We start from the raw sequence: 25,635 nt of genomic DNA, 5'->3' as shown, positions 1-25,635 counted from the left end.
TTACTATTTAAGAATGCTATTTTTCTTTCCACCCTCCACATTTGAAAATGCTGCCAGTGGCGGGAGGTGCAGGCAGCAGATGAAAGGAGCTGCTGGGAGAGAAGGAGCGCGTGCTCCTGCTTTTGTGCTCCCCATCCTATTTTATCAACCCTCCATCCAGGCTCTCGCCCATACCAGCGACTTCCCCATCGCCGTCTCAGCCACCAGCCTCTGCTCCCCCCGCTGCGAGGGAAGGGGGAGCACTGGAGCCCTCATTTGCATCTTGTTTTGATTAATTTTATTTTTCACTCCTCCTTTTCTCTTTTCCTTAAAAAAAAATTATGCTTTTAAGTACTACCCTTTGCTGAGCAGCTAAACCCTGCCCCTAGCATCACCTTGGCACTGAAAAGGCAGGTCTGGGGGGGGAGTAATGGGGACCCCCAAACCTGATGCCGTGGCTGCTTTTCCCCCAGCCACATCCATAACTAAAAAAGTTGGGAAGAACCAACAAAGATGTCCAAACCTTAAAAATAGCCAGGTCTGCAGTGACTGGGATCTCTGCGAGTCCTATTCCAGGCTACAAGTGTTTATGGCTCTATATATACATATATATGCACCCATGGAGCCACAAATACATATCTCTGTGTGTGTATACACATACACACAGATATGGATATATGTATTTATGTATATATGTGTATATATACATGTGTGTATATATATTTGTGTATCTATGCAAATATATACACACACGTGTGTATATATATATATTTGTGTGTGTATGCTGCACCTATTTAGGGAAAAAGTGAGGATGGTCTTGAAAAACCTGACACAATTCCATGCATCCACCAAACCCAGGTGACGACATCCCGGCCTTTCAGAGCTGCTTTTCAAATCACACCCTGCTCACAATTAAGCATCTGTCTAGACAGATTGATTTTTAATTTACAATATTTTTATTGCGTCCGAAAGAACCCCAGAAATTCTAAGGCAGTTTCGGGGCTCCCCCCTCCCTCCCCGCACCCCACAGTTTTTGGGAAAACAGTCTTTTTCCTCTCTCCCCGCGCTGAGAGGAAAGCAGCCGGGGGGTCCCCCCCCACGCCCCCACCCCGACCCTACACGAAGTCCCCGCGGAAAGGGCGGGAGGTGCCCCCCTGCGCCTGCCACCGGCCCCGCAGCGTGCACAGGGGCTTGCCCTCCAGGCTCTCCAGCTCGGGGAAGCCCAGCTGGTTCAGGACCTCGTAGATGCCAGCCACTGCCGCCACCTGAAAACAGAGAGAGAAGAGAGATTTAACCCCCCCCCCGAGCATCACTCTCCCAGGTGAAGAAGCCCAGGGAAGGTCCCCAGCATCTCCCAGCGTCCAGGTACCCACCCGCCTCCCGCAGCCCCTGCCGGCTGCTGCTCTAACATTTTATAAGCTGCTTCCTCGCTGCTGGGGTCAGCCGTTGCAGGGTTTGTTGGCTTTGGCACTCTTCTGCCAAAAAGCTACAATGGCGCCTTGTTTTTGCTAAAAATGCAAGGATTATGCAGCGGGAAGGGGCGCTTTTGGGGTCAAAGGCTCCTCGTATCCAGAGTTTGGGTGTATTTCCCCACCTCCAGCAAACGGGGGGACAGGGCAGATGTAAACCCATGCGTTAAAGATGCCTCATTAAAGATGCTGCGTTAAAGATGCTGCGTTTAAACCCACGCATCCCACATCCAGCCGACAGCAAGCATCACACATCTCCACCAAAAGATGGTCCAGCTCCAGCCGCCGCCTCCCAGGCAATGCAAACACCGGCATAACCGGGATGCCACGCCGGGGTGGGCACCGGCCATCCCCCCCCGCCTCCTCGCTGCGGCCCCTTCCAGCGAGATGGGGCAGGGGGGGTCGGTGAGCAGAGCTGGCAGCCACCACTTTCATCTCCCGCCCGGCGGATCAAACATGCCAATATGAATTAGCGGTGCTGGCGGAGGCAAGCGAAGGGGTGAGGTTTTTTCCCACTACGGCAGGCACTGCCCACTTATCACCGTGCAAACAGGGAGAGAAAAAACTAATCTCTGCATCGTAATAGAAATAAATAATAAAAATAATAAAATTAAAAAGCAATATAATAAAACTATAAAAGCAATAAATTATAAATAAAATAGTGATTAAAATAATAACATTTGAATGAATAAAATATAAAACAAAATAATAATAATAATAATACCACCACCATAATTAAAATTGCCCTGTCCCCAGCTTTCCCTTCTCCCCTTTTACTCTCCTCTCCTGCAAAATAACCCCCCTAACCCCACAGGGAGCAGCACACACCCCCACACCCCCCATCACTCGCACCACCTCCAAAGTCCCTTTTTCAGGTCCAGAGCATCCTTCTGCTGCAAATTTACAGCCCCCTCAACACTTGCATATGAAGCAATGTGCCCCAAATAAATTCAATACCTATAGCCCCCCATGAGCAGGAAATATGGGTAATTTGGGGTCTCTCACCCACCCCCCATTCCATTTTTTCAGGTGGCTCCCAATTCTCTCGGATGCCCAGCGCCAGCATCCCCATCCTCCCGGGCCCTCCATCCCCTATGCCGCCTGTCCCAGCCATGCAAGGCAAAGTGGGGTTGATTTTAATTATTCTTTCCTTTCACTCCCCCGACCTGTTTGGCCGGGATATTCTATTTTTAATATGCTGCAAAGAGACCAGAGGTGGGTTTGGACGCAAGGAGAGGCAGCCAAGTTAACCAAGCCAGGCAGAGGGGCCTGGGGTGGGGTTGGCTGGTGGCCTCCCAGCCCCAGATGCTGCAATTACAACTGGCAGATCAAAATAAACCCCTGGGAAACTCAAAAAGAGGAGAAAAGGGCAGGTCTGGGGTGGGAGGAGTTCCCCCCTCCATGTGGTGGGATGCCACCCATCTCCAGTGACCTGCCTGGCTTTCTATGAGAGCCACCAGCCTGGTGAAATGGGAGCTTGCCTGGAGCAAAGGGAACGCGGACGATGTCCCCAGCAACCATATGGAAATCATATGTAAAATAAAGACGAGAGTCTGCTTCCCAGTGCCCTGAGGCTGAGCAAGGTCTTGCTGGCAGCTTAGGCAGGGAAAGCCTCACCTCGCGCATCCAGAGGCTGAAGGGCCGCTGCCAGGAGTCCCTCTTCTCCAGATGCAGGTAGGCGTTGAAGAGGATCAGGTAGATGTAGCGCTCCAGGTACTGCAGGCTCCTCAGCTGCAGCGTCCGCGTCTCCTTCTCATCCTTGCCCGACCTCCCCTGGAAGGAGCAAGAAACCAGCTGAGATGCCCGTGGTACCCGCCTCGGGAGAGCATCTGAGAGGCAGCTCCTCGTCCACGGTCCTGCTCTCCATCCCACAGAAGTTTGGTGGTGAAGGACCCACAAGGACCCCCTGCGCTAGGCAAATGCCATATATACCACTGCGCACCGGCCCTCCGACCCCGTTATCCCCCCCCGAAGGAGCCCAGCCCCGCCTGCAGCCCCCGCCTCCCCTCCAGCCGAGGAGGGAGGACTACTTCAGAGACAAAAATAAGCGCATCCTTCCAGCCTGTTTCCGCCGTGGCTTGGCAGTCCAGGCTCTCATTACCTTGTGGTTTCCAGCATATAAAAACTTCCCCTTTACCGTGCAGGCCTCAAAAATAGATGAGGGATTGCTAAATGCATGGGGTGTGTGCCCAGGAGCCAGGAATAGGTGCCCAGGTGCAAACCATACCCAAAACCATGAGCTCCTGGACAGCAAAGCATACCCCCGGGGAAAAACATGTCCCTTTCCAGCATTCCCCGGTCGGATTGAGCCTCTGCTGCCAGAGGAGGAGAAGCCACAGCAGCCACCCAGCAGCCTGCTCTGAGGTTGGTGGCCATCACACCTCCTATTATTACTTTTTATGTATATATATATATAATTATATTATTGATATAGATGTTATTTTAAGAATAGATGAGCCCTGCAGTGATGTCCCTTCTAGGAATAAATAATAAATAAGGAATAAACAGCCAGCTGGCATAAGAGCCGTGATCCGTCCGTCCCGCTGCGAACCCTGCAAACCATCCCAAAGAGCAGCAATTCCTCGCTCCGGTGTCAGCACCAACCCGCTCTCAGGGACAAGCCCGCTCCGCTTTCTCTGGGTCCTTCCCCAGCCGCTCGCTGCCACGGCACACAGACATTTCCACACGCAGGCTTTGAAAAATCAAGGTTTGTTCAACCCACTCACACCCCTATTCATGGCAGCACCAGGCAAGCAGTTCTGCCCTTGGAAAAGGTGTCTCCTCAGCATGTGTGTGCCAGTATTTGCAGGGAGCAGATCCTATTATCCTATTATTTATAATTTTATTATAGGATCCTATTCATTTTTTATTCTATTATCCTATTATTTATCATGTTATTATATTCTCCTATTTATTTTTATTCTATTATCTTAGTATTTATCATTATATTCTATTTAATTTCATTCTATTATCCTATTATCTTTTTATTATCCTACCGTTTATATTTTATCCTATTATTTATTATTTTATTCTATTCTCCTATTTTTTCCTCCCAGTTAGGGGTAGGAAGGAGTAGGAACAAAAAAAGCAAGTACCAGAGCATCTTTTCTTTCCCTCCTGCTTGCCCTAACCCTGCAAAGCATCTCCTGGCAGGCTCCCAAAACTACAAAGCAGCGTCAGCCCTGGGCGCACAGCATCCGTCCCGTGACGCTGCTGGTTCACCCAAACCCCACGTTTCTCTAAACACTAATCACGGCATAATTAAAAGTCCATTCGCGCAATGCCTAGACTATACAATTCCAGTAATTCTCCTCTTCAAGCTGCCCATCGCTGGGGAAAAAAATAAAAATAAATAAAAATTAAAGCATTGGCACGTGCCTCCCCCCGGCCCAGCCAAATCCAACGGGTGGATGGAGCAGCTCAGAGGGAAATGCAAAAAATGCAGGTAGCGACAAAAGGCTTTTCCTAGGGCAGAGGGTGCAGGGGGAGCGGATGACTCTCTCCTTATCTCGCTTTCCCACCGGGCTGCCAGGGCGAGTTGGATACGGCCGGCCCGGAAACAGGATACGGCCCAGCAACACCCATGTGCTGGTCCTGACCGCCAAGCGCCGGGAAGAGGGGCAAGGAGGTCACGGGAATTGTCTTCCAAAAGAACCCACAGTGGGAGCAGCCGGGTGAGCCTGCTCTGCTGGGGTCTTCCTCCGGGGACCTCCAAGGCTGAGCGTAGAGGCAGGAGCCAGCAGCAAGGCGGGGGATCATTCTGGGTCACCAGAGAGCATAATTAAATCCATAAGCAGGCAGCCGCTCATTTAGCAAGGGAGTTTTTAGCTCTGCAGCAGCAAAGGATGCAATAAAGTAGGTGAGACTTCCCACCAGCTACGTGGCCACCTCCCCGTAATACATAAAGAGGGGGAAAAACAAAATAAAATTACTTATCGCAAATAATTTCACAGTAGCCATTGCTGCAAATAGTCAGGTCACCAGTAGCTCATCCCACAGAGCTTAGGTTTTTCTCTCCCAGCCCCAAAAAAACACAGAGACAAATGCTCAGGGAGCTGTGGATGTTACCGGGTGATTAAATGCTTTGGTTTTTCTTCCCCCAGTCAATTGTTCACAGCTGTTAATTGAAAACAGGGGTCGATGGCAGCTGTGGGCAAGACCATTGCTGGCAGGGACGTGGGTCGATCCAGCCCAGGCAGGGACAATGCCAAGCCCTGAGCTCAGCCCTTCCAAGGCCCCAAGAAATACTTACACAGCTTAAAAAAAAAAATCTAATAAAAATTACCCTTTCTCCCCTTCATCAGCTCCACAGAAGCTCCCATGTAAAATCAGGCTGTGGCTCACAGGCTCGGCCAGCACGGCTTCCTGCACGCACCTGGATGGGTGCCCTCCCGAGGATGGGTGCCCTCCTGAGCTTGAAGGAGCCAGAGGAGCCTTCAGGGCTGGGAGCGGAGGGGGATGGACCGGCCCTGCCCTCTGCCGGTTGCGTGCCGCTGGACGGACAGCCGGGATGCTGGCTGCGATGAGGGATGGTGTGGGATGGGGGATGTGGGATGATGGCTGGGATGAGGGATGGTGTGGGATGGGGGATGGGGGATGCTGAATGGGATGAAGAACGGTGCCAGATTGGGATGCAGGATGGTGCGGGATGCGGGACTGCGCCAGATAGGTGGGATGCTGGGATGGTACCAGGCAGGCAGGATGCTGGCCAGGAGGCAGGATGACACCAGGCAGGCGAGATGCAGGACAGCACTGGGTGACCATGGCCAAAACAACCCTGGCACCTCTCTGGTGACATGTCAGAAAGCTTCAGCCCAAGAAACCATCCAGCTTCAGCCGGGCTGGTCCTGGAGCGTGCGGTGCGAGGGACCCGGGCGGCCCCGTGCCGATGGGGAAGAGGGCACCCAGAAGCCACTCACCTGCCGGTAGGTGCAGATGATGATTTCTCGGAGGTGGTAGTGCATGGGTGTCATGGTCTCGCTGACAGTGTCCAGGGCCATGTCCACCTCCTTCTTCATCCGGTGACCGTCGGGCAGGAGCTGGACCACCCTCATCACCACCTGGAGCATGGGCACAAGTGGCAGGGGCCTCACTGGGTGCCTCCTCGTCTCAACCCAACTGCTCCATCCCTGCCCAGGAGAGGACCTGGCCCCTCCAAGCAAGCAGCTGTGGCTAAGGTAGCAAGCAGTGGGGTTCAGTGGGGGATCCTGAAACAGAGTCAGGCCCAAGGACTCACCTCGAACTCCCCTTTGGTGTATTTGGCGTCAGGCACGCTCACGATTTCCTCATCGCTCATCTCGGGGATGCCCTGGGGCGGTCAGAGAGACAGGCCGTTACGGGCCGCATGGCCCCATTCCCGCTGCCCAACAGCTGAGCAGAAATAAACAGACCCCAAACCCAACCCACCAGGACCCCAGGCATCCTCCGCCTCCCCTCTGCACCGGCAGAGAAGCCCAACATTTTATGCCCATCTGCTCTGCTGGCCTTAGCCCTCTGTCCTGAGGTGGGAGCTCTCAGGAATGGGGTAAAGGCTCACCAGGGATGCACCCACACTTCTCCTGGAGCTCGTTGGGGGCTAGGCACAGCAAGAAGCCAACGAACAGGCATCCACACCCTGCAGCCCACCCTGGCCCTCCCCACACTACTTTTAGCTCTCCTGTTGTGTGATGGCTGCTGCGGGCTGTGCTGAGCTTCCCCAGCAGCCCCTGCTCCGGCCCGACCCCCAGAGAGGGCTGCAGACCCCAGTACCCACGTTGAAGTGCCAGAGGGTGAGAACAGCAATGACCATGGCCGTGGTGGTCCTGCCCCGGCCACTGGAGCAGTTGAACACGAAGGCCGCACGCGAGTCCTCGGCCAGGGCACTCTTCATCACCTCCAGCAGCCGGTCAAAGTCCTGCCGGGGGTGAAGTCAGTGGGTTTTTTTGCAGCCCGTCATGGGTCAGCACAAGCTGCCCACCTCCCTTCCCCAGCATGGGATCCCCCTTGTCATACAGTCCCCAGGCTAAAATCCCTGGCTTCTTGCTGCTGGATCCAAGCCAGCAGCCTCCCCTCCATCCCTGGCTGGCTGAAGGCACCCAGGGTCTCCATGCAGCATCTCCCGGGGACTCTCCCTGCCCCAGCAAGCACCCTGCACCGAGCCTGGGCACGCCACCATAGTCCCAGGGCTGGGTGGCACCGAGCACCCAAAGGCCATTCACACCGCAGCAGCAGGGATGGCTTGGGAAGGAGGCAGCAGCACTGTCCTGTCCCCAGGGTACCTGCTCCTTGGGAGCACAGAAGTCAGGGATGGGGATGCGGCGGTAGGTCAGCCCCTGGCAGGCGTTCTTCTGCTGGCTGAATATCTCCTGCGTGGTCAGGCAGCTCTTGAACATCTTCATCTGCTTCTCCACCTCCAGATACACCTCCAGCCACTTCTGGCACTTCAGCAGGTCACCCTTCAAGGTAGCCTCTAGTTTCTGCAGAGGATGGGAGAAACCCTCACCATAAGACCCGCTCCTCTTCATTTTTTCAGGATTTTAAGTATTTTTTTTTAGATGCAGGCTCACATCCATCCCGCAGTCAACTCAAAACCTCACATCAGGTCCTGTCCACCACTTCTGCCAAGGACCATGGTCCCCACCATGCTTGATGGGAGCCTCAGGAGCATCATCTCCCACCACCCTGGGCAGCTCCTCCACGCAGACACGCTGCTGCTGGCAGCCAAGCTCCTCCACCGCCTGTCTCCTCGGGAAGCCCAGCTGGGAACATCTGCTCTCCTTTCCCCGGGTGCCTTTTACCCTCACTTTCCAGCCACACTATAAATTCTTCGGGGGAGGATCTCTGCTTTGCTCTGCCTCTGCAAACTCTTACACAGTGACAGCCAAGTCAGGAGGACTCTGTTATTTTTGCAGTATGATAAAGAGAGGGACAACCACCTCGTTTGGCATCAGCTGGGCTGTCCCCAGCCTCCAGCGGACACAGAGGGCACGAGCCAAGCACAGCACCTGATGCAATCACTGCCCCTCATTGCCGAAAGAAAAAATTCCTGAAACAAGCAGCGTCAGGGGTGGTGAGGGACTATGAAAGCCTGCAGACATTGCCCACGAGAGCTCCCAGGATGGGGAGATCAGCCCTTCCTGGCTGGGTGGACACCCCCACACCGCACCCAGCATCTCTCCATCAGGCCGGAGCTCACCTCCAGCTGCTGGGGCGAGGCAGTGGGCACAGGGATCAGCTCCTCCAGGTGGTCGGGCTCCCGCAGCGTATAGATCTGCTCATTTCCCTCCAGGACCACTTCTTCCCGGAGGTTGATCCAGACGATGCGGGCGTGTTTCCTCTTGGCATCCGTCAGGTACCGCAGGACGCTCCCCAGGGTCTAGGGGAAGGGGTGGGCAAGGGTGATGGGAAGGCCAGGAGCCCATCGCATGTGACCCTGCCCACTGCGGGGTGCGTGGCCCTCACCTTGGAGCTGGGCTGTGCCGTCCCGTAGACGGGCATCTTGGGCACCCGTCGGAAGTTGGCCACGCTCATCTCCTTGGCGGTGCTCAGCACGTCCGGGCAAAAGCGCTCGTCCGCCACCTGCAGCAAAGAAAAGCCAGGGCAAGGGGTGGAAGGGAGCTCCCAGCACACGGTCCCTCCTCAGGAGAAATCCCCAAACCCTTTCAACACCAGCAAGCCAGGGCTCAGAGCTGCACAGCTGCATTTCAAAGGTGGGAGATGCTCTTCTTGCAGCAAGACCATGCCAAAGCAGCAGCAAGCCACCAACAGCTCTGGCCTCCTTCACCCCGCCACAGCCAAGGACCACCAAGAAACATGAAGCCACAAGCCAGGCTAGCAGTTTAGGCTTGTGTCATGGGGTGCTCCAGCGTGCTGGTACCCTGGGTCTGTGGGGATGGACACATCCGTGAGCACAGGGGTTCTCTGGCTACATGGCATGCCAAGGATGCCAGCAGGACATGGACCTGAGACCCCAACACAGACCTGAAGACCCCAAGACTCAGCACCTGCCCTACAACAGGGAAACCCCCTCACTCCTCCCACCCCACCAAACCTCTTTTGAGGGCAAGCATGCCAGGAAGGTGCCATTCCCAGGGGAGGATGAGGAGCTGCCAGCCCCATCCCTACAACCAGGACGGGTACTCACCAGCACTCGTGTCCCCTTGGTGACAAGCTCCCCGGTGACGGTGAGCTCCGACGAGTTCATCTCTGCCTGCAGCCGGTAGAGCTCGGGGTGCCGGCACATCCACCTGCTGAAGCTGAGGGCAAAGCCCAGGGGGTACTGCCGGCGGGGGGCCGGGGGGGGGGACGCGCCGTCAGCCTGGGCTCGCACCCCCTGCCCGGACACAACCCATGACCCCACCAAAAAACCTGCATTTGCTTGGGAAACTCAGAGGTGGAGACCCCTTCCCTCCCACTACACGGGGAAGAAAAAAAAAAAAAAGAAAAAAAAAAAAGAGTAACGGATGGGTTTTAGGGTTGGTGGGGTTTTTTTTTACCTGCTCGTGAAGGTAGTAGTTGAAAGCAATCAAGTAGAAATAGCGTTCAAGGCTCTGCAAAGTCCTCTGGAGGAAATATTCTTTGGTGCTGCTCCCCTGAAAGCAAAGGCAGGTGGGATTCATGATGCCCAACGCTGACCGGCACTGCAGCCCTGAGCAGACCAGGAGGCTGGGGAAAAAGCCCTACACACACTTGTTTGTGGCTGGCTTAGAAGAGAGACAAGCAAGTAGCAAACAGGCCCAGGGCCTTTTTTTTTATGGAGCAGTTTTTTACGGGGAAGAAGGGCAGAAATTTAAGCTGCTCAGAAGTTTTTTTGCGTATTCATGCTAACTTCACCAAGCTGCTTGTTTGGAAAGAAACCACTTCCAAAGTAGAAGAGGAGGGTGAAAACCTACAAAACCTAATCTGGAATATAGGTTTTTGATGTCTTTTTTTTTTTTTAAAAAAAACATTTCAAGTTTTCCATATTAAAAGATGCTTAAATACAAAAATTTGATTTCAGCTCAAACAAAACCTTCCCTTTAGTCCAAGGACACACCAGGAGCGGTTCCAACCCGACCCAAGGGGCATTGCTGAACCAGGGAGGTACACTGTCCAGATGCTAATGGGAGACACAAACCCAGGGGGAGGGTTAACACAAGGTCCTGCACCCACCCCGGCCACCTCCGTGGCCTTCAGCTGAGATGCTCAGGCAGTGGCATCCCTGGAGAGAGAGAGGTCCCCGTGCCAGCGATGCCACAAGTAAGGAAGTGGGGAGCCTGCCAAAGACATCACCTCCCAGCCCCATGCTCCAGGTAATGCAAGGAATGGTCAGTGACCCCTTGGGGACCCCCCCTCTGCCTTCTGAGGCCAGCGGGACATCCAGAACCTGCTCCAGGATCAGCATCTCATGGGGGGTGACAGACCCCAAAATGATGGGTGACACTAAAACTTAAATGAGAGCAAGACACGCTTATTAAGTAGAGACATAAGCCCCACACCCTGTAATATCCTCCATTTCCAAGTGTCTCCTCTTTCCCTTCATCCCCAGAAGCATCATGATGCCTATATAGATGGCTTCAAGCGTGCTCCCCTCCTCCTCATCTTCATCATTACCCAAACCAGGCATGTGCCCCAGCACAGCTCTCTCCTCCCTGGGAGGAAAGCTCAAACCCTCAGGATCTTCCCTAATTCAGAAACCACCCCCACGCTGCCTCAGGGCAGGGTTTGTAGGAGCATCCCATCCAACAAATTAACCCTCAACACCGGCACTGGCAAAGAAGCACCCAGATGGGGCCCACGAGCATCCCCCGAGAGCCCATCAGGATCCCCTCCCCAGAGTACAAAGGAAAATCCTACAAGATGGGGCCGTATATGTACAGGGGGCAGCTTGGCAAGCGGGGTTTGTGCATCTCTGGTATTACATGGCTGACTCATGAATATTTACTTGTTCTCCGCAAGAGAAATCCAGCCCACTGTCATTTATCAAGAGGCAGGGCAGCGGGCTTTGCTCTGGAAACTCAAAACAAAGCCTGTGAGGATGGAGCTGTGCTGAGGTTTGCTGGTGGCACCGCTTGGGTTCCTGCAGTAAAAATCAGCCCTGTGCTCTCACCCAAGGTAAATCTCTAATTATTCCTCATAAATAGGCTTTTGATGAAAAGAGGGATGATCCGCTCGCATTTGAGCCATGGAGAGCTGGGTACCACGTGGGACTGGCTGCAGCTCAGCATCCCACACACCTACCCCTGCCTCATCATTGCCTGAGGACTTAAATCTCCACTTTTGCCCCCCAACGCAGGGCAGAAACCCACAGTCCAGTGTGACATCATTCCTCCGTGCCCAGAAACGCCCTTCCTCTCCTCAAAATCAAGCAGGGCTCTGCCAGCTCACCCAGCAAAGCCCCCCCAGTACCACCTGCAGCCCCTCTGGCCCTACCAAGTCCAGGCTGGTTTTTTGATGGCCGAGCATCGGCCCCTCTCCCCTACTCATCCTCCCTCCCTATCCCCAGCACATTTTCCTGGCCCCTTGCCACTGTTTAAACCTGCTCTTGCTCCACGCAGACTTCAAATAAACACTTCTTGTAGCTAATTTACAGCAGTCCCCCAGCCATTTGTTTCCCCGGCATTGAGGATGATATAGAGCAGCCTTCCCCAGTGGGGAAAAGTCAGGGAAAGGCTTCGAAGCAGCAGGAAAGACCCCTGCCCCGTGCCCAAGCTTCCCCCGCTGTACAAGAGAGTACCTGCCATCACATGAGCAGCACCAAATGTACCCAAATCCACCCTAAAAGGGGACAGGGTGGGTAAAATTTGGAGTTTGCCACTAAACGCCAAGAAAGCGACAGTAAATGTTTTCTTTTCCCACTGCTTAATCATTTTCATGGTGCTTTTCTGCTCCAGCCTATCTGCTTTGGCCGCACAGCGCCTGTTTTTAGATTTTGCCCTTTACAACCGGCCCCAGCACTTTCACTCCACGTTCAGCATTTAAATGGGAAAATTAATCTCCAAAGAGGCTGGGATCGGGGCAGCACTTCCATCTGAGCATCCTTGCTCCCTCCCTCCCTCGGTGAGGAGCCCTCTGGTCAGACAGGGGAGACCCCAGCTTTGCAGGGTGGGAAACTACCCTGATGGCTTTTCAAAACAAAGGGGGAAAAAAAAATAATCTACAGATAGAAATGTTTGATCTTGAGTGACTGTATTTGCAGAAAAACCTCTAAGCAATGATCCTTCCCAGCTCCCAAGGACTTTTACCAGCCAGGCTGGTATGGATTTTCCGATTTTAGAGCTGACAAAACCAGGGCATAGGATATTATTTGCCGCCAAGGTCATCTACCAGAAGCAGAGGCAAAGCCCAAAACAGCCAGCTTTCCCCCAAATCCCAGCCTGCTCAATGTTATGGCTCTTCAAGGATTGGGAAAAAAACAATAAAAGCTCCACAACCTTCCAGGTTTCACGTCCCTGGGACATTTCCAGCTCACAGGAAGCTTCGGATTTCCAGAATTTACATTCTTCTCATCCCCACGCAGGCAGCTTGCAGCTTGATAAATTACTCCGCATGAGCCGCTTGCATCTGAGCAATTCTCTAATTAACATACCTGGATCTGATAGTCCTCCCCAATCCCTTCCAGCTTCTTCTTGTACTCGTAGATGGCTTCCTTCATGTCGTGCATCTCCGAGCAGGAGGCGATGGCACCGTCCACCTTACAAGGAGCAAGTGGAAAGCCGCTCAGCGAGCCCCGAATCGGGGGGGGCTGACCTCACGCCCTCCCACCCACCCTGCTAGAGGTTTTGCCAGCACCCCCTTACCTCCTCGACTATCTGCTGGCCTTTGGGGACCATCTCAATGAAGGTCTGGATGACCCGAAGCCTGTCCCTGGGAGATGTTTTAGGCAGGTGGGGAAGGCTGGGGTGGGAGAAAAAGGAGATCAAACCGGACCTGGGGGCACAGGCATCCCCCCCGCCCCGGCCCTGGGGGCTCCCCTACTTACTCAGGCTTCTGGGAGGCTCCTCGGTGGTGGTGGAGGACGAGCGTGCCCATGGCCATGGCGAGGTTGGTCCTGCCCACACCGGTCTGGCAGCCGAAGAGCAGTGCTGGCGGGGGTCTGCCAGGGTCCCGCAGCAGCAGGCTGGGGCTCTCCTAGGAGGGAGGGACAGAGGGATGGGGACCACAGGGGCATCCAGGAGAGCTGACTCTGCCACCGCAGTGGGGTTGGGGTGGAGGTGACAGCCCTGCCCCAGAGTGGAGGGGTTGGTGGCATCTCCCCTTTGCTCAGGGAACAGTGTGGATGGACCAGGATGGCATAATAGGCAGTCAATCCATCCACTGCATCCCCCTGCCCCGCGCCCTCTCCGGGTGCCAGTGGATGTTGGCCTGTCCACCCCACTGGAGATGTTCCCACCACCAGTCCCTAAGTCGCTGAGATTTCATCTACCAGGCTAAAAAAAAAAACAACACAAAAAAGAGAGGCCCTGCCACCAAAAGCCTTTGCACCAAATACAGATCATTTCTCCCAAACCCATTTAGGGAAGAGCCACCTGCACAGAGATGCTGGGAGGTGGCAAGGGATGGTCACCTCCAGCCAGGGGTAGGGACAAGCAGCTGGACAACACGGACTTCTCCAGCAGGGTCTACAGCAATGGGAGCAGGATGCAACCGCAGGCACGGGCACCCTCTAACGGGCAGCGTAAAGCCAAAAACAGAAGAAGATGCTCTCAAGGAGTCACACTCCCCGATGTGGCACACTTGCTCGGGCACAGGAGCAAATCCCAACCCAAAGTGGTCCCCTGGACCAGGCGCTTTTCCTCGGCTCACCCTGAGGAAGCGGATGAAAGCGTCGAACTGCTCCTCCAAAGGGGCTCCCTCGGCAGGCAGGGGCAACCGGTGGTACCTGCCGGGCACAGGGACAGCCCCTGTTAGGAGGACGGGGCTGGGAGGGGGCCTTTGTCCCCACCACGGTGGAGGACATGTGGCTTAAGAGGGTATCAAGAGCCCAGCTTGCAAAAGCAAAGCCACCAACCACACGTGAGGAGGAGGAGGAGGAGGAGGAGGAGGAAAGGCAGCACCTGTAGGAGGGCAAGAGGAAGACGGGTCTGCGGTAGACCTCCTCCGTCACCTGGATGTCCTCCTCACACTGCACCCGCACGGTGTGGGGCTCGTCCCGCAAGCGCTCGATGTCGTTGTAGACGTAGTAGACGCTCTCGCTCAGCTGTGCGAAGTCATGGATCTAGCAGAGATGGGGACGCCCATCAAAACCCATTCATGCCCACCCCCTCCCACAACCCCTCCTCCTCTCATCTTTGAGCCGGGGCGGGGGGGTGCGTGCACCCCGTTATCGCTGGGGTGATGACCCCCCACCATCCCACCTCACCTCCTTGCGGATGGCCAGCTCCAGGCTCTCCGCCCGCAGCCCCCGCTGCAGGCGCTGGAGGTTCTCGTGCAGGTTCTCCTTGCCCCGGGGGGTGTAGGACACAAAGTCCCCCTCCAACCTCAGGAAGACCACAGGCTCCTCGCGGACGCAGAAGAAGACGCACTCCTGCAAAAAGGCAGAGAGGCTGCCCAAAAAGCTCTCTTGGCTTTTTCCCCCTCAACTTCCACCTTCCCACCAACCTTGTGGCCCTCTCTCTGCAGCTTCTGCAGCACGAGCTTGAAGCCATTGAGGCTGGGTTGCCCCATGCCAAACACGGCGTAACCTCCTTTGGCTTGTCGGAAATTGGGAGCACCGCAGCTGCTGGTAGTGTTCAAGACGTCTAATTTGCCGTATACATCCCTGACCATGAAATATTTCCCCTGCAAAACAAGATGGGCAGAGAGAAGACGGGGAATAAGTGGATTTGAGTGAGCAGGCTTGAAGGCAGCTGGGAAGAAAAGTGGCTTTTTCTTGGTGATCTTCAAAATTAGTCCCAAAAAACCCCAAGGTCCCCAAACCCCAGGCTGAAATGGGTTCAGCACGTGGTGGTGGAGATGCTCACCTGCACAAGGTAGTGTTCCAGTGTGGCCTCAGAAATGCGTCCCACCGTGTAGTTGGCCTTCAGCAGGTCATCGTGGATTTGAAACTCCTCCCTGCAGTTGTACCTGCAAAAGCCACGCGCAGGTGGGTAAAGGCAAAAAAAATAACGGCATAGGTAAAGATTAAAATAAAAAAAGCAGAATTTAGGGAAGAGGGCGCAGAAAAACAGAGGTCTGGAGTTGCAAGATGATGCCGAGGACTTACGTGATGACCACAGGCGCCACTTTGTTGGTGATGATGGACTTGGCCTTGCTGTTGTGGAGCCCCAGGGTCTGGAAGGAGTGGATGCTGAGGGAGCGCTGGTCCTCCATGCTGCCGTCGCCCGGCGCCCCGCTTTCCAGGGGGGATGCCGAGACTGCCTGCTGCGCCGCGCTGGCCGTCGTACCCATAATCCGCGGGCGGCTGCGCCGGGACGGGGAGGGAAAACAAGGAGGGAGGGAGAGGGAGGAGGAATTATTTTTTTTTTCCAGCTGCTCCCGTTTTAGGAAGGGAAAATCCCGGGCGAGCGCAGGGCACCCCCCCCCTCCTGCCGACAGCCGGCGAGGAGAGGCCCATTTGGGAAGAAACGCTAAACCAGCCCTTTCCCTCCCGCTCCCGCAAAGGGCTTTCTTCCTCCCTGACTGCCTGCCATGTGCCTCCCTCCATCCGGGAGGGTCCGGACTCAGAGGAGCTGAAAGTGGGGCTGAGGAGTCAGGGGAGACGGGGAAAAAAAAGGCAAAACGCTGAATCCGGCCCCCCCAAATCTGCTGAGTCAGCAGATGGCACTGCAGAGGGAGACAGCAGCACAGCCTTTAGCCTCATGCACTGGTTTCCCAGAGCCTGTAAACCACTCCAGGGTCCCTCCCCAGGCAGAAAATGCTTGAGCAGCAAGTAAATATTACTAAAAATTTAGTAATTTAGGATTTTAGAGCTGCCCGGTGTGCCCGGGGCAGTGAGAGAGGCTCCGGGAGGTCGCTCCTCAGTCCAGGCTGTGCAGGCATGTGTGCGCACACACGCGTGTCAATGCATGTGCAAGCAGAGGAGTAGCCAGGGGGGTGGGAGGCAGCAAGGAGGAAAGGTTCCCCCCCCTGCACAGCAATAAATAATCCTTCAGTGCTGAGAAACCCCCTTGATTGCACCGGAGGCACAGAGAGCCTCGAGGCAGCACGACGAGGGATTTCCGTCAGCTATTAATGAGCAAAGCTGCCTTTAAAGCAGCTGGTTATTCCCACATTGGAGGAGCACCCTCTCCCCCAGGGCAGGTGGGGGACCCCAAAAGAAGACACCCGCCCTCCCTAGGGAGCTCATCCCTAAACAAGGATGAAAGCAAAAGGGCCAGCCCAGGGTGGGGGGGGCTGGCGGTGGCCAGGAGCATCCCACCACAGTTGACCGGTCCAGGACAATGCACTGACTGTCTGCGCCAGCCAGGGCTGAATCCTGGTAACCAAATGAAGCGAGAGATGGCAAGGGGGTAGCCTGGAAAAAATTAAAAAAACCTCCACCCACTCCCACTGAGACGGTCCCAAATCAAATCTCCTCTGTGCTGATGCTGCATGGGGAATATCCCCAGCAACATCCAAAGGGAGATGGTACCTGCTCGGTGGTGACGCACAGCGCTGGGAAACCTGGGGTGGCTTTAACCCAGCCCTACAAATGCTTTTGCAGCTGCTTCTACTGCCTTGCAAGCCACACAGGATCAGTCCCTTACTGCAATCCCAGGGAATGCAATGCCCCCAGCAGCTGCAAATGCTTCAAGGGGGGAAAAGCCTCCGGAAAATGTGCTATTTTGAGACGGCCGTGCCCCAGCACAGATTTTCCCCTCCTCCCCATCTTCCTTCCCTGCTCCACAGAAAACTTGTTGCTCTACCGTGAATTTTCTGCACCATTAGGCAGCCTGGTTTCTTTTACACATGAGAGAAAGGGAAAAAAAAACCCAGCTGTTTCAAGCCAGTGCCATTTCTCCAAATCCCCTTACGCTTTTCTTTCACATAAACGGTGTCAGGGCAAAAATAAAGCAAAAAAAGAAATATAGGGAGGTTTCAAGTGTTTCAGAGCAGGCACTTGTGGCTTTGGAGAGCTCAGCCAGCGAGCCGGAGCAGGGCGTTCAGTCAGGACACTTTTTTTTTTTCTTTATTTTGCTCAGAATCAGTGCATCTTTTCAAAAGCAGCGAGCACAGCCCAACGAGCCGTACCGATCCCTCTGGGTTTGCTCCAGCATCCCCATGCTGGGGGATGGAGACTCACCCCCCAACTTGCAGGCAGGCAGCTTCTGTATTTCCTTCATCCTTCTGCCCCCACCACAGTCACCCACCTTCACCGTAAATCCCCCAGGGTTATTTTTTTCGCCCGACAAACCACACCGGCAAATAACAGACATAAAAGATGCCGGGCAGATTTGGAAATGGTCTTTCAAACCACAAAATGAATGGAGAGAGGAAATCACATTTCAGCTTCTTTCCCCCGCTCTCGGCTAGGCAGCAAAAGCAAGCACCTTCTAGAAAAGTACCGAAATTACCCAAAATGAGTGCTCTGGGCAACCACGGGAACTGCTCTAAAAAGCCAGGGGAAGAGGGCAGCGCTGGTGTTATCCCTACAGGAGTAGCTATTTACTGGTATTGCTGCATCCGATGGGAGCGGGAGGGCTTACACCCTCCCAGTGCCTGACCTGCAAGCTGGGACAGAAAATGGGATGGGTGGGGAAGCAAAACCCTAACCCAGGAAGCCAGATAAAATTATCTTGCCTGAAAACTCTCTCAAATATCATTGGTGGCTGCAATGAGAAGAGATGCAACAGAGCCACCATCACAGGCCTGCCAAGTGGGGCAGGAGCCCAGGGACCAGCCTGGGAGGGACCAGCCCACCAAAGGGCTCAGGATTAGCCCAAAGACCAGGTTTTTTCCCCCCCAATAGTTGAACACAGTTAGCAAACACTAAGCAGGTGCTTAGCCAGGCAACATCCCCTTAAAAAAAAAAAAGTAGTTTTATTATTTTACCTGTATTTAAAAGAACCCCACTGCATCCAGCATCTCGGCTGGAATGTTAAGATCTGAGTTATTCCCAAAAAATCAGCTGAGCTGGTGGGGCTTTGCTGTTTTCATGCTGCTATGAGAAGTTAGGAAGTTCAGATGCAATCTGTATGGATTTTATGATGGTGTTAGCCATCAGCCAGGGCGAGCCGGTTTTGAGCATCCCTTCCCTTGCGTGACACCACATTTAGGGGTTTCCTTTCTAGGAGAAAGAGGATGCAGAGACAAAACCCCCTGCACAGCATCCTTGCCTCCTGTCTGCATCTTCTCCCCAGGGCAGGGAGCGCAGGGACAGACCCCAGAAATACTCACCCAGCCAGCTCATCCCCTCACCAGCACTCACAGCCCTAATCTCAGGGACCTAAAAGACAAATCGTGGCTGTGGCTCGTTAACAAAGAGCCCATTTTCTCCGGAGCCACAAAAAGGACCAACACCCTGCAAGAGGGCATCCCGCCCAAACAAACCAGCACTGTCTTCTCCAGGTGTTTCAAAGCTCCAGCGGCCGCCAGTTAATTATTCCCCCGTCTAACGAGAAAGTGGAGCCTCTGGGTGGGCAATGCATAGATGTTTCCCTTCCCCTGCAGACCCTCTCCCAGCACAGCCAGCCCCATTGAGCCCCGGGGTGCATGGGGAATGCTGGAGGAGCCGCAAACAGCAGCAGGATGATGCCTGAGCATCCCGAAAGATGAGGTACAGGCTCTGCGGCCTCTCCCACATAAGTCACAATGATGTACAGTGCTCAGCCCCCCACCTCCCCGCCTCACAGAGCCGCTCCTCTGCCCCAACGCCCAGCACAGGGGTTATTCCCGTGGCCAGGGACCTGGCGAGGACTCAAAGCTGGAGCAAACAATGGACTAAATATAGCAGGGGGTGGCCAGGCTGCAGCTGCAGGATGCATCTGCCCCGGCCGCCGTGATGAGGAGGAAGCGTGCACTTGCCCAGCTACCTCATTGTCAGCAGGAAATCAATCAAATAAATCTCTCTCCGTGCATCCTCAGGTTATTTTATAGTTTTTTTAAATAAAATGCAAAGCCCTTTGGGAAGCAGCAGCAATTGCAGCATCTTCCTAAGGCATCCATCCCTACCCTGGGCGCAGGGCAGCCCTAGCAGCTTTTTGGCACCGAGGCAGCATGGATGCATCCATGAGGGACCGGCGGGCACCCGGCACTGCTGACCCGAGCAGGGAGGCAGGAAACACCGCGGCGGCCGGCAGGAAGCCCCGGCACTGCCGGAGGGGCATCACCGAGCCCCGGAGGAAGAAGTGGAGACAAGCCCCCCGCCCCGGCGTGCTCTTTAACCCTCTTTAAAAAAAAAAAAAAAACAGTGAAAATAAAATAATACGCAAACAACAAGCCCTTTGCCGATGGAGCCCGCGTGTGTCGGGAGATATCCCGGGGCAGAGGCTGCGTGGGAACCGGGCTCCTGTTGTTCCAGGTGATGCCGGAAGGAAGTAGCTTGGCTTATTAAAAAAACATAATAAAACAAAAAGGAAAGGTGAGAAATAACATATTAAGCCGTGGTTTATTTGGAACACTTCATTCACCTGCCGAGCTGCAAGGGTGAAATAAGGCAAGGGAGCAATGCAACCTAAAACGCCTTGAACCAAGCCAAAAGCACTTTGCTACAGGGAGGAAAAGGCTCTGGAAAGCCAACTTTGCAGCAGACAGCTCTGATTTTACAAGCCTTTAAATGAGAAAAAGCAACCGCCCTCCATTCTCACGGGCTACGGGCTCCTCAGAGAGCCAGCGTTGATGGCCAAAAATATAACTAAAGAAAGCAGCAGTTCCTAGAAAGTAGAGAGGTATTTCTCAATTGGGCCGAGATCGGCGCTGCTGATCCCCCCACATGCCCTGTGCTCCACCACTGGCATCTGCCAGGGAGGAGGGGAATGCATCAGTGGGATGACTTCCCCCAAACCCAAGCGGGAGCACCAGGATAACAAGGACCCAGCATTTCACACCCCCTCCCCGACACTCTCCTGCCTTTCGGAAGAAAACCAAGCGCCGCATCCCCATCCTCCACGTGGCCAACCCACCTTTAGTTACTTGATGTAAAAGTCCTTACCCTGAAGTCAAGGAAAGCTGTTTGAGGTGGGGTCGGAAGAGGGGTGGAAGAAGGCATGTCACTCCAGAAATGTGGGTGCAACTCTGCACCCCACAACAGAGGCAGCCACCGATGGGGAGGATGCTGATACCCGTTGGGAGGTACCGGGAGCGGTACCCAGGCTGCAGCCCCTGCTCCCAAACCTGGTTTACAGTGAATAATTAATCATCAATGTCAAACTTTCCTCACTAAGCAACGCCTGAGTGATGCACAGAAGGAATTAAGATATAAATGTGAGTATCTCGTTAGCAGGATACAAAGCAGACAGAGCTTTTTTGGCTGAGCCCCCTTGGCTTTGCAGAGAGCCCACCTGTAATGGCTAACAGCAGCCCAGGAGCAGGATGCCCTTTGGATGAGCATTTACCACACGCACCCTCTCCCCTCCAAAAACCTCCTTTACAACATTTTTTTAAAGACCCCCAGCAGGTCCCCTCCCACATCATGACAGTCCCTGGGGTGCTGCTTCGCAGAGCTGAGAGGCGGCTCAGGGACATGCCAGAGCTGCTCAGGCTGCCTGCTATTGAAGTGAGGGGTTTTATCAATGAGCATGAATGGAAAGAGGAACAAAGCCCTAATTTGCAAGCGCCAGCACTGCCGGTTGTGCTGCCAGCGGTTTCAAGGTCTGCGAGCATGCTTACTGAAGAGTTTCTTTTCAGTAGTGCAAAGAAAGAAAAACCATAAAGGATGGAGATAAAGGCTGGGGGTATCTCCAAAGAAACAACTGTCCTGCGGAGGAGCTTTCCTCCAACACCAAATACTCCCCGACTGCCCAGGAAGCGCCACGGCCCCACAGTCCAAACACACTCCGCCAAATTTTTCACCCCCTGCTATTTCCACCTCCTCCCCGCTGGAGGTTTTGTGGCCGTGACCCCACGCTGGCCGGCAGCAGGAGGGGGCAAGTCCCGGAGGGTGGGGACCCCGAGGTGGCACCCACGGCACAGCACCCCAATGCCAACCCCGGAGAGGCTCAAGCGTCACGAGGAGCCCGGCCAGGGCGTTTCGGGAAGGCGAGGGCTATGATTTTGTGCTATTCATAGCTAACCACCGGCTCCCCTCCCGACGGGGGAGGCTGGCGGAGCAACGGGACGGCTCCATTTACACGGGGGCCACTTCTCCAAGCCGGGCTGCTGCAGACCACACCTTTTGCAGGACAAGCAGCACCTTATGCTCTCGCCGGGCACCCGCCGTCGCACGCGCCTTTGCACGCTCGGTGGTTTTGCACGCGGTAGCGTGCGGCGCTCGCTCTCCCCGGCTGTCTTCTCCCCCACCCCGCTCGCTCAAAGAAAGCAAAATCAAGCAAATCCCGGGGGGTATTTGCTCAAAACAGAGACCTGCCGGTTATTTTTAGGCTCCGTGTCATTCGTGAAAAGACATAATCACTTCCTGCCTTCCAGGAAGGAAATGTCCCACCACCGCTGCCTGCACGCCTGCCTGCCTGCCTGCCTGCCTGCTCCCTCCTGAGGCAATGCCTGCCTGCTCCCAGCCCAGCCACCCCCCAAAACCCACTGCCCCCCCTCGCCATCCAGAGGGGATTAATAACCAGGACACAGTTTGGGATGTCACGAGTGCCATGGCGCGGAGCGCTGCGGGGGGAAGAGGTGGTGTTTGCCTCCCCCCGCCCCCCCGGGTCGCTAAGAAGAGCGATGCACCGGGGGAAACGGTAGAGGAAAGGGTCCGGAAAAGTCCGGCAGCCATAGGAAATGCAGTCTGGATGGAGTTTCTGGAAGTTTTCAGCTGCAACTGCTAGAGATGCTGGGTAGGAGCTCAGTGAGAGCAGGCAGCCTCCGCCAGGACATCCTCCACGTCCTGGCTCTGCCCGGGCTACATGGCAATGAGGGTGACCTTGTCCCCCATGGGGACGGGTGCCCACCGGGCTCTGCGATGTCCCCTGCATGTACATGCCAGTGGGAGATGAATGGCTGAGGGATCCCAGGCTTCCTGCTCCTCCTGTGCTCCCCAAACAGGAGGCTGTGGAGCCAAACCCCAGACCGGGATGCTCCCCGAGCAGGCAAAGGACTGCGGTTGCATCTGCTCCTCTTCCTCCTCCATCTTCCTCCTCCAGCAGGGAGCAATCCCGCAGCTCCCGTTTCAGAGCCTGCTCCCCACACGGCTTTTTGGGGTGCCAGGGAGGCAGATGAGGAGTGCAAACCCCAAAATTCATTTTGGGACACTCTAGCCGCAGCGGGCAGGGCCAGCACCGGCAGACAGCCGCTCTGGGCTCCCCGCCTGGGTCAGCCTCCTGCGGGGCTGGCTTCCAGGCAGCAGGAGGGAGAGAAAAAGCCCCTTTTAAATAGAAAACGGGACTGCAAAGGCAAAAGAGCTGGGAGGATGTCGCGGGGCGGGTGCTGGGCCTCAAAAACCAGTTATCCATCTATTTTCTAGAGGTTTGAAACACGGTGTGGGCTGCGGATAAACCCTCCTCGCCGGGGTTTGGGCACCTCATGCCCACGCTGTGGGGTTTGTGTTCCTGGGGCAAAATAAAGCTTCCTGCCATCGCCCCCCCGCTTTGGTTCTGGGGCGAGGGAACCGCCGCCCAACCAGCACCCCGAGCCCCAGCAGCGGCACCTGCCCCCCCCCTCCCGATCGGGGGGGGGCTGCAAACCTCCCCCCCCACTCCCCGGGGTGGCGCTGGGAGGTGGGAGGGGAGCACCCCCGAGGTCCAAGCAGGTACCCCGCGGCTGAGCCTGCCCCCTCCATCCCCTTCCCCACGCGCCCGGCTGGGAAACGAAACTCCCCCCCCGCGGAGGGGATGAGTGGGGGAGTCGGTACCGCGGGGGGTGTGCTCGGTGCCGGGGAGGGGGGATGCCCGGCCCCGGGGGGGAGGGGGATGCCCGATCCCGGGTGCGGGGGGGGGGGGGGGGGAATGCCCGGTCCCGGGGCAGGGGGATGCGGTACCTGGCGGCGGCTCCGGGCTCAGCTCCCGCGCCGGGCTGGCCGCGCCGTCGGGCGCCCCATGGGGGCGGCGGGAGCGGGGTGGCGGGAGCGGAGCCCCGCGGCCGCCCCGACCGCCGGAGCCTCGGCGGGGGGAGGAGGCGGAGGCGGAGCGGGAGGAGGGGCAGCGCTGCCGCTCGGCCCCACGCCGCGCCCGCCGGCCGCCGAGCACCGCCCCCCCGCCCGGGACAACCCCCCCCCCCCCGGCCGTGGCACGCTGCACACCCCCCAGCCCCACAGGGAACCCCGCCCCGGACACAGCGCCGAACCCTCAGGGCCCCCCCGGCATGCAGCATCCGTCCCCCCGGACACCCCCTGGCATGCAGCATCCCCCACCCACAGCACCCATCCCCTTGGGGCACGCAGCACCCATGCTCTCGGGGCCCTCATGGCACATTATGTCCCCCCCGCCACAGCACCCATCCCTGAGGGGACCTTCTGGCACGCAGCATCCCCCAGCCGCAGCATCTGTCCCCTTTGGGACCCCACAGCACACTGGATCCCCCAGACAACACCCATCACCTCAAGGACCCCCTGACATGCAGCACCCATCCCCTTGGGAACCCCCTGGCACACAGCACCCCCCCCAGCCACAGCACCCATCCCCTTGGGAACCCCCTGGCACACAGCACGCCCCCCAGCCACAGCACCCATCCCTGAGGGGACCCCCTGGCACACAGCACCCCCCCCAGCCACAGCACCCATCCCTGAGGAGACCCCCTGGCACACAGCACCCCCCCAGCCACAGCACCCATCCCTGAGGGGACCTCCTGGCACACAGCACCCCCCCAGCCACAGCACCCATCCCTGAGGGGAACCCCTGGCACACAGCACCCCCCCCAGCCACAGCACCCATCCCTGAGGAGACCCCCTGGCACACAGCACCCCCCCAGCCACAGCACCCATCCCTGAGGGGAACCCCTGGCACACAACAGCCCCCCCAGCCACAGCACCCATCCCTGAGGGGACCCCCTGGCACACAGCACCCCCCCAGCCACAGCACCCATCCCTGAGGAGACCCCCTGGCACACAGCACCCCCCCAGCCACAGCACCCATCCCTGAGGAGACCCCCTGGCACACAGCACGCCCCCCAGCCACAGCACCCATCCCTGAGGGGACCCCCTGGCACACAACAGCCCCCCCAGCCACAGCACCCATCCCTGAGGGGACCTCCTGGCACACAGCACCCCCCCAGCCACAGCACCCATCCCTGAGGGGACCTCCTGGCACACAGCAGCCCCCCAGCCACAGCACCCATCCCTGAGGGGACCCTCTGGCACACAGCACCCCCCCAGCCACAGCACCCATCCCTGAGGGGACCTTCTGGCACACAGCAGCCCCCCAGCCACAGCACCCATCCCTGAGGGGAACCCCTAGCACACAACAGCCCCCCCAGCCACAGCACCCATCCCTGAGGGGACCCCCTGGCACACAACAGCCCCCCCAGCCACAGCACCCATCCCTGAGGGGACCCCCTGGCACACAGCACCCCCCCAGCCACAGCACCCATCCCTGAGGGGACCTCCTGGCACACAGCACCCCCCCAGCCACAGCACCCATCCCTGAGGGGACCTCCTGGCACACAGCAGCCCCCCAGCCACACTGATCCTTCACACCCCCTCCTGGTGTCAGCCCCCTGGGACAGAGAGGGGACTGGCAGATGCCACCACCCCAGCCAGGTTCAGAAAGACAACAGCAGTTTGGGGAGCATCAAGGCATTTCCTGCACCTCTCAAAGCCAAAATGACCTTTTCCTTCCCAGAAATAGAAGAGGAGGGAGGGATGTGTGTGACGGGAGCCAGGGATGAGGATGCTGCTGGATCCAGGCTGGGACTGGTGTTAAATGGTCTGCAGGGAGCCCCTGCCCCCCCCTGCTTTGTCACGCCAAGAGGGATTGCCCCCCAAAACTCACATGGGGAATGTAAAGGTCCAGCACTCGCTTCTGCAAGCAGTTAGCACAACTTTTTAAAAGCAGGCTGAGAGCTGAAGCTTACAGAGGAATCTGCACTTTCTGCTAATTTTGAGCCTCCTCAAAGCCTGATGGAGATGGAACCCCCAAACACACCCAGCCCCAGCACATCTCCTCTCCCCGGCGTTGCTGGACAGGCAGGGCCTGGGGCTCAACCACGAGTAGGGTGGGAAGTGGCTGCCCTAAGCGGAGCTGGATATGTAGCATCCCTTTCACAGCTC

At 56.4% G+C, this 25,635-nt stretch overlaps 1 protein-coding gene across 1 annotated transcript; it reads right to left on the bottom strand.

Moving 5' to 3' along the window:
• Positions 1 to 1,034: 1,034 nt before the first annotated feature.
• PALD1 (phosphatase domain containing paladin 1) lies at positions 1,035 to 23,519 on the bottom strand. The gene is made up of 20 exons (XM_074830216.1): positions 23,410 to 23,519; positions 15,610 to 15,807; positions 15,368 to 15,470; positions 15,006 to 15,185; positions 14,767 to 14,931; positions 14,462 to 14,622; positions 14,211 to 14,286; positions 13,387 to 13,535; positions 13,205 to 13,301; positions 12,994 to 13,098; positions 9,923 to 10,018; positions 9,571 to 9,705; positions 8,889 to 9,005; positions 8,623 to 8,802; positions 7,706 to 7,903; positions 7,201 to 7,341; positions 6,685 to 6,756; positions 6,368 to 6,508; positions 3,066 to 3,221; positions 1,035 to 1,244 (listed from the first exon to the last, which is right to left on the bottom strand). Exons 2-20 carry the CDS (start codon positions 15,792 to 15,794, stop codon positions 1,095 to 1,097), a joined length of 2,607 nt encoding a protein of 868 aa, XP_074686317.1. The 5' UTR covers positions 15,795 to 15,807; positions 23,410 to 23,519; the 3' UTR covers positions 1,035 to 1,094.
• Positions 23,520 to 25,635: the final 2,116 nt, after the last annotated feature.

The sequence above is a fragment of the Strix aluco genome, chromosome 7 (assembly GCF_031877795.1).
Source record: "Strix aluco isolate bStrAlu1 chromosome 7, bStrAlu1.hap1, whole genome shotgun sequence".
Classification (NCBI taxonomy): domain Eukaryota; kingdom Metazoa; phylum Chordata; class Aves; order Strigiformes; family Strigidae; genus Strix; species Strix aluco.
The sequence above is the reverse complement of the archived record's forward strand: the minus strand, read 5'-3'. Positions and strand labels throughout refer to the sequence as shown.